Source organism: Belonocnema kinseyi, chromosome 5, assembly GCF_010883055.1.
Source record: "Belonocnema kinseyi isolate 2016_QV_RU_SX_M_011 chromosome 5, B_treatae_v1, whole genome shotgun sequence".
NCBI classification, from domain to species: domain Eukaryota; kingdom Metazoa; phylum Arthropoda; class Insecta; order Hymenoptera; family Cynipidae; genus Belonocnema; species Belonocnema kinseyi.
The window spans coordinates 122,790,583-122,803,089 of NC_046661.1; the positions used below are offsets into that span (position 1 = coordinate 122,790,583).

At 29.4% G+C, this 12,507-nt stretch overlaps 1 protein-coding gene across 1 annotated transcript; it reads right to left on the reverse strand.

Annotated features, from left to right (window-relative positions):
* Positions 1–1,630: 1,630 nt before the first annotated feature.
* Positions 1,631–11,660, reverse strand: LOC117172313 (myb-like protein X). Its single transcript, XM_033360092.1, has 2 exons — positions 11,396–11,660; positions 1,631–7,061 (listed from the first exon to the last, which is right to left on the reverse strand). The coding sequence occupies exons 1-2, from the start codon at positions 11,625–11,627 to the stop codon at positions 2,176–2,178; spliced, it is 5,118 nt and encodes a 1,705-aa protein (XP_033215983.1). The 5' UTR covers positions 11,628–11,660; the 3' UTR covers positions 1,631–2,175.
* Positions 11,661–12,507: the final 847 nt, after the last annotated feature.

Here is a 12,507-nt window from a genome sequence, read left to right on the forward strand (position 1 = left end):
TATTTTAAGTAATTTTAAGCCACACATTAAAAATTGAAAAAAATTTTAATTAGAAGTTAAATTATTTTTATTTTAAATTATTTAGGCATCCTTCTTTTTTCAGAACTTTTAAATATAATTATTTTTAAATGATTTGAATTTTTCTATAACTTTGAGAAAATCCTGCAAATTAAAAAAAAAATCCTTAAAATTTGTATTTATAATTAACAATAGAACACTTAGTATTTGTAAAAAAATTAGAGTAATTTTAAGAGATAGTTAGAAGTTTTAAAAAGATTCGAATTAAATTTAGAACTTGAAACAATTTCAAATACTTACAACCGCATTTAAAATAAAAATTTAGATTTTTGCAGATTTCAAACCAAAAATTTAGAATTTTTTTAAGAATTGTGAAAGACTACAAAAGAATTAAAAAATTTCTCAATATTTTTAGGAAAATTGAAAATAATTTTTCACTTTGAAAAATTACTATAACAGAAAGTTTAAGAAGATTTTAAGAAATTAAAAAAATAATCCAAGAAGAACATGGCAGATTTTAAGGATGTCTTTTAATTTGCAGGATTTTCAAAAATTTTAGAAAAATTTCGATTAATTTTTAAATATATTTAGAAGTTCGGAAAAAAATGTTAACACACTTCGTTTAAATTACTTGAAATAATTTCAAGATCTTAATTAATCTTGAATCTTTTCAAAACTACTAAATATCTCTTAAAATTAGTCAAATTTTTTCTACAAATGATAAGTGTTCAATTGTTATTTATGCGTCAAAATTTAACAATTGCACTTATAAAATAAACACTTTTCAAATAGAAAAATTCAAATTGTAACGCCAAAAGTTTAAAAATTCTTCGAAATTCTAGAGATTGGAAGCTTTCTATGTAAAAAAAATATAGTTTAAAATCGTTTTCTTTTAAATATTTGGTTTCAATTTACTCTTCTTAAATGAACAGTGAAATATTGTTAAATATTAAATACTTATATTTTTTCTACATTAAAAAACTTGAAATTAAATCGGATAAAAATTAAATAATTTAGACTCACAATATTTTCAATTTAATAAAAACGTTATATTATGACTATATTATGGATTTATTTTGAAGATGGAAAATAGTAAAGCGCACGTTTACATTTTTTAGGGATCAAAATACTTTATTGATAAATCATAGAAAAATTTATTTAAAAATTTCGGATTACTGCACTTTAATTTTTTTTGTAAACTGTTCAAATCGAACTTTGGCAGATTTTTTCTTCTGAAAATTCGTAAAATTCCCGGTTTCCCGGTCCGGCGACCACTTTGTTTTTTATAAAAAAAATCTTTCAATTTAAAAGCTTCTAATTTTTAATTTTTTAAGCTTTTGAAACTGCATTTTAACATTCTTTAAATTAAAATATCTGCTTAAAAATTAAAACGGAAAATTTTTAAAAGTCAACGATTTTTTAAATTAAGCATTCTAAACTGAATGATATAATAATTTATGAAAATCACAATTTAACAAATTATTTTAAAAAGCGGTTGAAATCAAAGTTGGACAAAATTTTTATTCTAAACCCTTTGTAAAATTCCCGGTAAAAAAATAATGTAATAAAATTCGTCAAAAGGGAAAGGATATTCTCAAATAAGTGACAAAAATAATATGATGGCACATGTATTAAATATTTTTACAAAAAATGGTCCTTGCTTCGAAACATTGGAAATATAGACGAAATGCCTAGCTTAAATGACAAAAGTATTTTACATTATCATACATCTTATCAGCACTCAAGCTACGAAAATCCGTCAACGTTCGTACGCTTTTCTTCTTGCAAATAGCAAAATCTATTCTCATAAATGGCTCTTATTTATTCTTAATACATAAAAACTTGAAGCAACTAAGTTGCAGCATTTATCCCCTTAAACGTAGATAAATCCTATCATCAGTACTCTTGAAAATCTCAGAAAAAAACACAAAATTAACAACCTTCCAAAGTTAAAGTAAACAACCCTGAGTTATTACCCATTCTTAATATATCAGGCGATTCCAACAATTGACAATAAGTACAAGTATCAGTTTTTATTATCAGGATAATAAATATTGTCAAGAAAAATAATTCAAATGTAAAATGTACCAAATTGATTTACCATGCTCGAATTGATTCTCAATGAATGTGAGCTTTGATTTAAATTACTAAAATTAATTACTTTTTATTTGCTTTTTTCAGATTTTTAGGGAATTTATTACTTTTCTCCAGTCTTATGGTGTCTTCAGTCATGTTTTCCTCATCGGCCAGATGCTTTTTCATCCGATTTTGCACCTGACTAACGAAAGTAAATCCATGACGTCTTCTTTTCAGTAAATTATCTCTAATATTCAACACCGCAATCTTCTTCGGCGCGAGTTTGCTGGCCGGAATTTCGCGAGCCACAAATTCACTAGTTGCTCCACAATGTGAAATTTCTGGACTCTCGCTCTCCTCCACAAGATACGGAATTTTCCGGCACTTTTTATCAATCATCGACAAAGATGGCTTCAATTTTTTGCTCGCATGAGTGCAATCTACATTTGATAGTTTTTGTTTTTTACGTTCTGGAGGAAGATCCGAAAGACTATCAAGAACTTCTTCAGGTAGTCTTTTAATACTTTTAGACTTCTTTTTCTTCTCTTTCAGAGTTTCTCTTTCTTGATTTTTGATTTCTCTCTCCCGATCCTGAATAATTTTTTCTTTACCTTTAAATATAATTTCCTGCTTTTTAATTATTCTTTCTTGGTCTCGAATCTTCATTTCCTGTTCTTTGATGTCTCTCTCTTGATTTCTAAACTCTAAGAGTTCGTCATGAGCTAACTTTTTGTGCTTCCTCTTTGGTTCAGAAAGTTGCAACTTCAATTCGGGAACTTCAACTTCAGATTTGTCCTTTCTTCTCTTTTTCTTCTTCTTTTTATCGGACTCTTCACTCGACGCTGGTAAATCAAATTGAGGTATCACAGAAGGAAACTTTTCGACTTCTGTCGTTTTCTTTTTCTTCTTCTTTTTTGGTTGCACTTGTTCTTCTTCGACTTGCGGTATTTCTTCACTCACATCTTTCTTCTTCTTCTTTTTCTCCTTTTTAGCTTCATAACTTATAAACTCTTCATCTTTTGATGCCTTTTTCTTCTTTCTTTTCTCCGTAACATTCTCTTCAGTTACTTCAGACAGAACTTTATCCCGTTTCTTTTTCTTCTTCGGCACTTCCAGTTCTATTATCTCATCAGGCACGTCAGGAAGAACTCTCTTCATTTTCTTTTCTTTTTTAGATTTAACTTTAATCTGAATCTCACTTTCCACTTTCTCCTCCTCTTTATCCTCGCGCTTTCGATTCTTCTTCTTCTTCTTTTTCTCTACCTCTACTTCCGGTTCTATTTCCGTCTTGCTCTTATGTTTTTTCTGCTTTTTCTTTTTCTTCGGTAAATTCTCGTCCTTTTCCTCTATCATTGGATTAATTTCAGACTCTTCCTTATTTCTGTTCTTTTGGTTCTTCTTCTTCTTCTTAATTTTTATATTTTCCTCTCTCGTTTCCAGTTCTAAATCGGCAGTTTCCTCAACTTCAGGATTCGCATCATCGTTAACAATGAAATCCACCAATGAACCCTGATCGTCCGAATCCGAACTGAAATCTTCAGTTTCTGAATTTCGGCACTCGTCCCCGGTAACATCATCCACATGGGAAATTTTGTGTCCTGGTAAATTATATTCCATTGCTGCATCAGTATCAATAGAAAAGTCGGTATCTTCCTCCTCGCTACTGGTCGAATTATTTAAAAATGCAGGAAGAATCTTAAGATTTCCGGCAGACAGATTCAAAATCTTCCTCTCTTTCTTCCCCTTTTCCTCAACCTCTTCTTCCTCTTCTATTTCTGCCCTTTCAACTTCTGTCTCTGCTTTCCTCTCACCGCATTTTAATGTTTGAAGCGGAATTACGGTTTTCAGGATCTCAATTTTCCTCACTACTGGACCATTACTTCTTTTCCCACCGTCCGAACTTCCCTCAGATTTCGAGTTTCTTCGATTTTCCGTACTTTGATTTATCAATGGGGAACGTAAAGTCTCGTTTTCTAAATTTTCATCCTTTTTCGGCGAGTGGCGAATATGTTTCATAAATTCCACAGACAATCTCTTACCCCGATTTCTAGAATCTGACAGTCTATCGTGATCTAAAATCAAAATAGAAGAGTCGTCAAATGTTTCTCTACTTTCCAAAGGTTTAGAAACTTCTTCTTCTTCTTCAGCGTCTTCCTCGTCGAGCAGAACGATATCCTCAGATTCCTCTTCCGGATTCACGGGGTTTTTGGCCCGCCGCGAGGAAGTGAATTCCTCCTCGGTGATGTCCTTGAAAAGACTTTCAAGTTCCTCTTCTTTTTCGTCCGTCTGCTTCCTCGGTGATCCTGCAACAATAGAAGATCCTCTATTTTCCGGTGCGGAAGACATGAAAGTTTCAAAATCTACGTCCTTCACTTTTACAGGCTCGAATTCCTCAGAATTTGGAATCTTCAGTCCTTCCTTTGACTTAGAAGTCTCCATTTCTTCTTTTAATTTAAGAATCTCCGATTCATTTTTCAATATTAGTGCCGCTAATTCCTCTTTCAATTTGACAGCCTCTCTCTCTTTCAACTGGAGAGCCTTTATTTTCTCGAATGTTTCTAGAGCCTCGATTTCTTCATCAGTGGATTCGCTTTCATCATCACGATACCCTAACTGAAATTCCGAAAGATTTTTGTCGACAGATCCATTGCTCAGTCGCTTTAGGGGCGAAACTGATTTTTCTTTGACCCTTTTACTCAACTTTTTAGGCCTTTTTTCTTTTGCAACTTCTTTCTTCGAGTTCTCGTCTTCAATCGCAGAGTCTGAATCTTCCTTCTCGCTAATTTTCCCTAATTCTAAAGACACAATTGAGGATTGATTTTCAGATTTTTCAGGATTCTTCTTTTTGGGAGATTCTGACAAAGGATTTAAGGGTTCGTCTTTCAGCTCGAGATCTGAATCTTCGTCTTCGATGTTTTTTAATGATTTCGAAGCAAAATCTGAGATTTCATTTTGTGATTCGCTCGTCTTTCTTTCAGAGCGAAGACTCAAATCTTTCATCTCAACATCTGCAGTTTTATTTTCGGATTCGTTGGAACTTTTACTTTCCGATTCAATCACAATATCAGAATCTTCCTTTTCGCTGGTTTGATTTTCAGATTTTTCAGGACTCTTCGTTTTCGGAGATTGTGATAAAAACGCTAAAGTTTCCGTTTTTAATTCGCACCCAAGATTCAGATTTTCAGAACTCTTCTCATCTTCTTTGACCTCAACTTCAGATTTTACATCATCGCTATTTATTTTCAACGCGGAAGCAACACCTGTTGTTCCATTCTCTGATTCGAATTCAAATTGAAGACTCAAACTTACAGGATTCTCTTCAGCAGAAAATTCTGCCGAGGCCTTAAAAGTTTCAAGTTCAGATTTTTTCTTGTCACTACTTATTCCAGATTTGGAAGAAACATCCGGAGTTCCCACACTTTTTTCCAACTTCATCGGTGAAATCGTAACAGTACATCTCTTGAGCGGAGAATTTTTATTAGAAGTTGTCTGAAGACTTTTTAATGAAAGTGGATCGCAAATAATTGTATCTTTGCGGTTAGAGGAAGTTTTAGAAGGAGAGCTTACATTTTCTTCTTCAGATAATTTTTCTGATATTTCTTGCCAAGGCCTTTCTGTTACTGATTTTTTTAGCACTGGAGGAGTTTTTACGGAAGATTCTGATATCTTCACGGGAGATGATTCGGGTGTTTTTGTTGGAATTTCTAGTTTTTCTCGAGATTCCTCATTCTGCGCGTCAGACTTATTTTTCTCTTCAGATTCTTTGACATCAATTTTCATTATTTCTTCAAAATTTCCTGTAGCTCTTTCCATAGGAAAATTTTCAACTTCTTGACTAGAAAATGATTTTGTTCTTTCTTTTTCGACAGACGAACCTCTTCTCTCGGTTTCTTCTTCAATCGTAAGGTCGATGTCATCCTCTAGATTTGTAAATTCATCGCTTGCTTTTGTTTCTTCCGATTTAGAAACTATTGTTTCATCTTTTCTCACTGGAACTTCTTCATCTTTGCTTTCTAAAACATCTTCGATTTCTTCACGCGTTCCTCCACTTTCGGAATCTTCTTTTTCTACCTCGTCTCTTGCTTCCGCCTCCTTCATTTCTCCATTAACTTCAACACCAACGAGGCTCTGCCTCTTCTTCGGAGTGAAATTCTGCAAATTTTCCTCGCTTTTCTTCACAGAAGAAATCATAACTGTGTGGTTCATATCGACTAAAATATCTTGCAACAAAACGACAGCATTTAGATTGTGAATATTTTCCTTTCCTATCGATTTCGTATCACAGACTTCGATCTCCGCGTCACTTTCCTCGCTCTCCATACGAACAAGTCCCGAATCTTGGGCACTATTATCCAGCAAAAAATTTCCAAGATTCGAAAATTCGTTTTTCTCTTTCTGCGATAATTCACACACATCAATTTCATCATCGCTATCATTTTCGCGCGGATTTTCAGGTTTCTTGTTTTCCTTCTCAGCGGAAATCCAACGGTCAGTTGCAGTTTTGTCGACTAAAATAGAGAATTCTTCGGATTTTAAATTTTCACTTGGAGAAGTCATTTCAACTTCGTCAATTACGATCACGGGAGTATCCACAGAAGAATCTTTAAGACTGTGCCTATTTCGATCAGTCTCTATTTTTTTCTTCTCACTTTCATTCTCATTTTCTGAGAAGATATAATCCTCGTATGTGCCACTATTTTCCATTTCTCTTTCTCTCCGCATGAGCATCGGCGATCTATGTTTGGATTTGAAAGTTCGCGGAGTTTGAGCTGGTGAAGTGGGACAATTTTCATTTCCGTTATTTGTTAGTTTATTTTTGTCACAGCCATTTTTTCCGGGAGATGTGTTGCTGTCAGTAGACATTTTTCGATCTGGGGACGAAACTTCGACAGAATCGATTGCAACCTGGCCTCCTGAATCGGCAAACTCAATCTTTTCGGGCACCTTTTCTTTTGATGATTCCTCATCTGACAATCGCAATTTACAATTACGAAGGATATTTATAACCATTTTTATATTTGGCTTTCGTAAAGAAAAATAATAATAACACTAGCCTTTTCTGATATTTTTGAATTAAAATTTACTTCAAAGGTAAAAAACGAGAAAGGACAAAAGAAGGAAATTGTGATTAAAGGTAAGAATGTTAGTTAAATGTGGTATTAATCAGTTTAAACAGCTTTTTCATTATTCTGGAAATTCGATTTAGAAATAAATCTCGAAACTGATATACCAGGCCTCAGACTCATTTGAGAAATTAAAATTAGTGTCAATAGTAGCATAAACTTTAGAAAAAATAGTAGAAAAATAAATTCATATAATTTTTTAAATATTAAATTGAGAATTAAGTTATTTTTGAAGTCTGATATACATTATACATACATCGCGTGGAATCGAATCTTTTGAAGCTTTAAAATCTTTAAAATATCACTGATATCTTGGATACGTTTCTAAAATCCTTTATAATTTTTTTGAAATCCTATCAAATTCTTTGAAAAACCTTTAAAATTTTGAAATCCTAGGAGGATATATACTCCCTTAAAATGTATACAATATTAAGTAATCACATAAAAAACGAATAAAATTCCATTAAAAAATCTTTAAATCTGTAATATCTTTCAAAATTCCTTCAGAAATGATCAAATCCTTTGAAATCTATTAAAAACCTTGAATTATATTAAAGACCTCTGAAAAAGGATGAGATTCGGCAGACGATTTCAAATTCCCGGTTTATTTATTGATTTTAAATTAATTTTTACTACTTTAACACAAGAGCGAAGAATTAAACAAAAATTAATTTTATTACAAATATCTACATTTTTCACTAAAAAAATATCAATTTAAAAAAAGGAATAGTAATACTTTTAGTTAAAAAATTAAATTAAAAAAAAATAACTCTCAACCCAAGTGATGAATTTTCAACTTAAACGATGAGTCTTCAACTGAAATAGTTGAATTTTCAACAAACCAAAAAATTGATTTTTACTAAATAAGATAAATTGTTAAGCAAAACTTAAATAATTAATTTTTAAATTAAAAAACTTAATGTTCAACTAAACCGATGAATTTTATACTAAAACTATGGAATCTGCAATTAGAATAAGTTAAATTGTCAGTTAAAAAATTACTTTCCACAAAAAAAACTTACTGAAAAAGAAATAAAAAAACCTTCTAAACAATATTTACATTTTCGAAGAAAGTTATTAATTTGCAACTAAATTTTTTAATATTTAACTGGAATAATTGAATTTGAAACCAGAAAGATGAATTTTCAACTAAAATTAATTAATTTCTAAGTAAAAAAATGAATGTTCAACCAAAGAAATGAATTTGAACTAAAACTATGGAATATTCTATCAAAACTATAAAATATTTAATAAGAAAAAATTAATAAAAAAAAGGTCAAAGAAATAATTTTATTTCCAACCTAAAATATGAATTTTCAACTAAAATGATAAATGTATAACTGTCATACTTGGAAGTTTTAACCAAAACGGCGAATTTTTAAACAAGGAGGTTAACTTTAGAAGAAAACGATAATTTTCTACAAAAAAAATTGATTTTTTTAACAAAATATGTCAATTTTCAACGAAATGGTTGAATTTTCGATTAAAAAATCTCAATAAAAAAAATCAACTGAAATTACGAATCTTAAACTGGAATAGTTAAATTTATACCAAAAAGATTGATTTTCTACAAAAAAAGGTAAATTTTTCAGAAAGTATATAAATTTTCAAAAATCTTGTTTAATTTGTAAGTCAAAAATATCAATTTTAAATCAAATAGTTGAATTTTCATTTTAAAAAATATATTTTTAAGCAAAAATAGAATGATTAAATTTTCTGTAAAAGACCTAATTCTTAACCAAAAAAGAAGCAGATTTTTCAGCAAAATATTTAAATTTTCTATTGGAATAGTTAAATTTTTAACTAAAGAAAGACGAATTCGCAATGAACAATGTACCGAAATTTTCTATTATAATTTAGCAGTATTACTTTTTGAACTGTTATTTCTATTCTAAAAACTACTTAAAGTACTTTCTTTGACTAAAATTTGGAAGAGGGAACTCTTAAATTGTTACAAAATTCTGACTTGGAACAGGGATTCTTTTAAATTTTTTTTCTTCTAAATCCGGATAATTCATTAAACAGTCCACATTTAATTTTTTTAACAAAATACGTGAATTTAAAAAAAAAAGTTGCATTCTCAATTTAAAAAAAATAATTTTCAACCCAAAATTTAACAGTTAAATTGTTAGTTGGAGAATTTAATTTTTAATCAAACTGATGAATTTTCAACTAAAATTATGAATCTTTAACTGGAATAGTTAAATTTTATTTTAAAAAAAAAAAGTATTTAACCATAACTATTAATTTTCTACAAAAAGGCAAATTTTTCAACAAAGTACATAAATTTTCAATCAACTAGTGTAATTTTTAAATAAAAAATATCAATTTCCCACCAAATAGTTGAATTTTCATTTAAAAAATAGATACATTTTTAACCAAAAATAGAATGGTTAAATTTTCTGTAAAAGTATAATTCTTAACGAAAAATAGAAATAGATTTTTCAGCAAAACAGTTAAGTTTTCTAGTGGAATAGTTAAATTTTATTTTTTTCTTAAATAATTTTTAACCGTGAAGTTTGATTTCTAAATAAAAAATAACAATTTTCAACCAAGTATTTGAATTTTCATCCAACAAAGATACATTTTTCAAACAAAAATAGTATGGTTAAATTTTCTATAAAAGTATAATTCTTAACGAGAAATAGTAAAGGATTTTTCAGCAAAATAGTTAAGTTTTCAACTGAAATAGTTAAAATTTTAGTAAAAAAATTGATTTTTAACAAAGCAGTTACCTTTTCAAATAGAGATAAATTTTCAATTAAAGTGATAAATCTTTAACGAAAAAAAGTGAATTTTCAACAAAAGAGTTTAACTTTCAACCAAGTAGTTTAATTTTCAACTAAAGAAAGATTAATTCGCAACAATATTTCAAGCAATATTTCTTTTTTAAAATACTATTTCTGCTCTAAAAACTACTTGAAGTACTTTCTTCATCTAAAATTTCGAAGAGAGAACTTTAAAATTCTGACAAATTCTGACTTGAAACAGGGATTATTTTTAATTTTTTGCTTCTAATTCCGAATAATTCTGTTTAAAATTGTCCGTTCCCTCTGAAAAATTCCATGTTTCAAGTTGAATTATATTTCTTTACGGAAACTCCATTTTCTAAAATAAAAACAATCATTATTTTCTAAAACCCCTTGTCCCAAGTCAGGATAAATGAGGAGCAAGCGAATAAAAGGTGATAAATCCATTTTTTTTAAATTGAGAAAATTATATTGTTTCTGTATGTTAGAAATACAAATAATTCGATTTAAAAAATTATTAAAATAATGAAAACTTGATTTTTTCTGCAATCAGAAGTAAACTTTCGGCTTCTTAAAATTAAATTCCCGGTTTCCCGGTTAGGTGATTACCCTTTCTGAAATTTTTTGAAAACTTCAATTGTTTTAAATCCCTTGCAATCTATAAAAATTCTTTATAATTTCATAGAATTTTTAAATTTCTTTTAAAAACCTGTGAATTTCTCAGATATTTAAAAATTCCTTGAAATGCCATGTAATTCCCCGGAATCTTTTTATTATTTAAAATTCTTTAAAAGTTTTCAAATCCCATAAAATCTTTTAAAATCCCTAACATCTTGAAATGTTTTAATATTTTTTTAAAATGTTTAAATCTTTTTAATTCCCTGAGGTCCCCATAAAAACCGTAGAAATCCTATAAAACTTTTTCCACCTCCTGAAATCAATTAATAACCCTTGGAATTTGTTGAAATCTCAACAAAAAAATTTAGAAATCGCTTGAAATGTTACAAAAAGTTGAAACCTTTGATATCTCTAAAAATTTCGTTATTTGAGATGCCGACTATTTTAGTCAATCTAAGAAAGACTTTTGAAAATATGCTTAAAGAAAAAGTGAAAAAAAAAAATTCAAAAATTGTCAATAGTAACGTGAGTCCGAGGCCTGATATCTTGAAAAATTCAGAACTGTATAAATGAACAGAAAATTTTGTCAGAAGTAAAAATCTTGGAATGACTGTAAAATACTTCTGAGAATAAATAAACTGTTTAAAAGGCTGGAAAAAATATGAATAAAGGATTATTCGGAAGGGATGAAGAAAAGCCTGCTGTGAACCCAATTTTGAAATTGATAAAAAGAAAATTTTTTGAATAGAATAAGCAGACTTGAAGTTAATATTTGACAAATTAATGAAGTAAATGGATCAATGAACTTACCAGTATTATCTTCTATTTCGATCACAGGTATTTCCATACTTTTACGATTTTCTGCCTTTATGTCTTGAGTTTCTTCTGTGACAGGAGGCTCAGAAGGCAACATCGACAAACGCCTGTTACTCCTAGAAGGAGTCCCGTATGGCTTCCAAGAAGCCAAAGAATCCTTCAAATTATCTTCCGAGATGCTAACAGAACTAGCTCTTGTTTTGCGAGTGAATCTCCCTGGTGTCATTGTTTTCGTTTCCGAGCCAGCTCGGACATCTCGTTTGCTATAAATAATGTTTTTAATTTAAAAAAAAAGGAAGTTCCTGAGATTTCAAGCTGAAGTATATATTGCATTTTCAATAACAGGGTGTCTAGCGATTCTTAGGAACAAAATTCAAGGTCTTCTCCTGGTTTTCCAGGTCAAGAAATCAAAATTTTTCAGATCTCCTTTTTTACATCAAATAATGAAATAAACGTTTGTCATACATGTAAAAAATGAGCCATTTCATTTTTATTGGCCAAACATTTCTAAAGAGAGCCGAATCGTAAATCAAAAAATTCTTAATTTTTTGCGAACATGAGTTGTCTTTGTGAAATCTTTAGAAATATTTTTTAATCTTTATAATGTCTGAAATTATTGAAATCCTTTGAAATCTTTGTGAAGTATTAAAAATCATAGTGAAAGCTTGAAATTTCGGTGAAATCTATTATAAATCTTTTGGCATTTTTCAAAGCTTTTGTAAAATCTTTAAAATTCTTGAAATCCTTGTGAACTCTTTCTTTAAGAAATCTTTTGTGTTTGTTTAAAATCGCTTAAAATCTTTGAAATGTTTTAAAATTCCCGAAATCTTTTGAAATCCTTATGAATTCTTTAAAGAAATTGTGAAATATTCTCTAGGTCTTTTGTATTTGTTTGAAATCACTGGAATATTTGAAATCTTTGTTGAATCTTTTGAAATCTTATAACAAATATTGATATCGTTAAAAATATTTTTAAATCTTTGAAATCTGTTATAATAATCTTTGTTCGTGAAATGTTTTCGGTTCGTTTAAAATTATTAAAATCTTTTCAAATCTTCTCAAATTTTTTGAGACCTTTTGAAATCATTAAACATCTTTTAAATGTT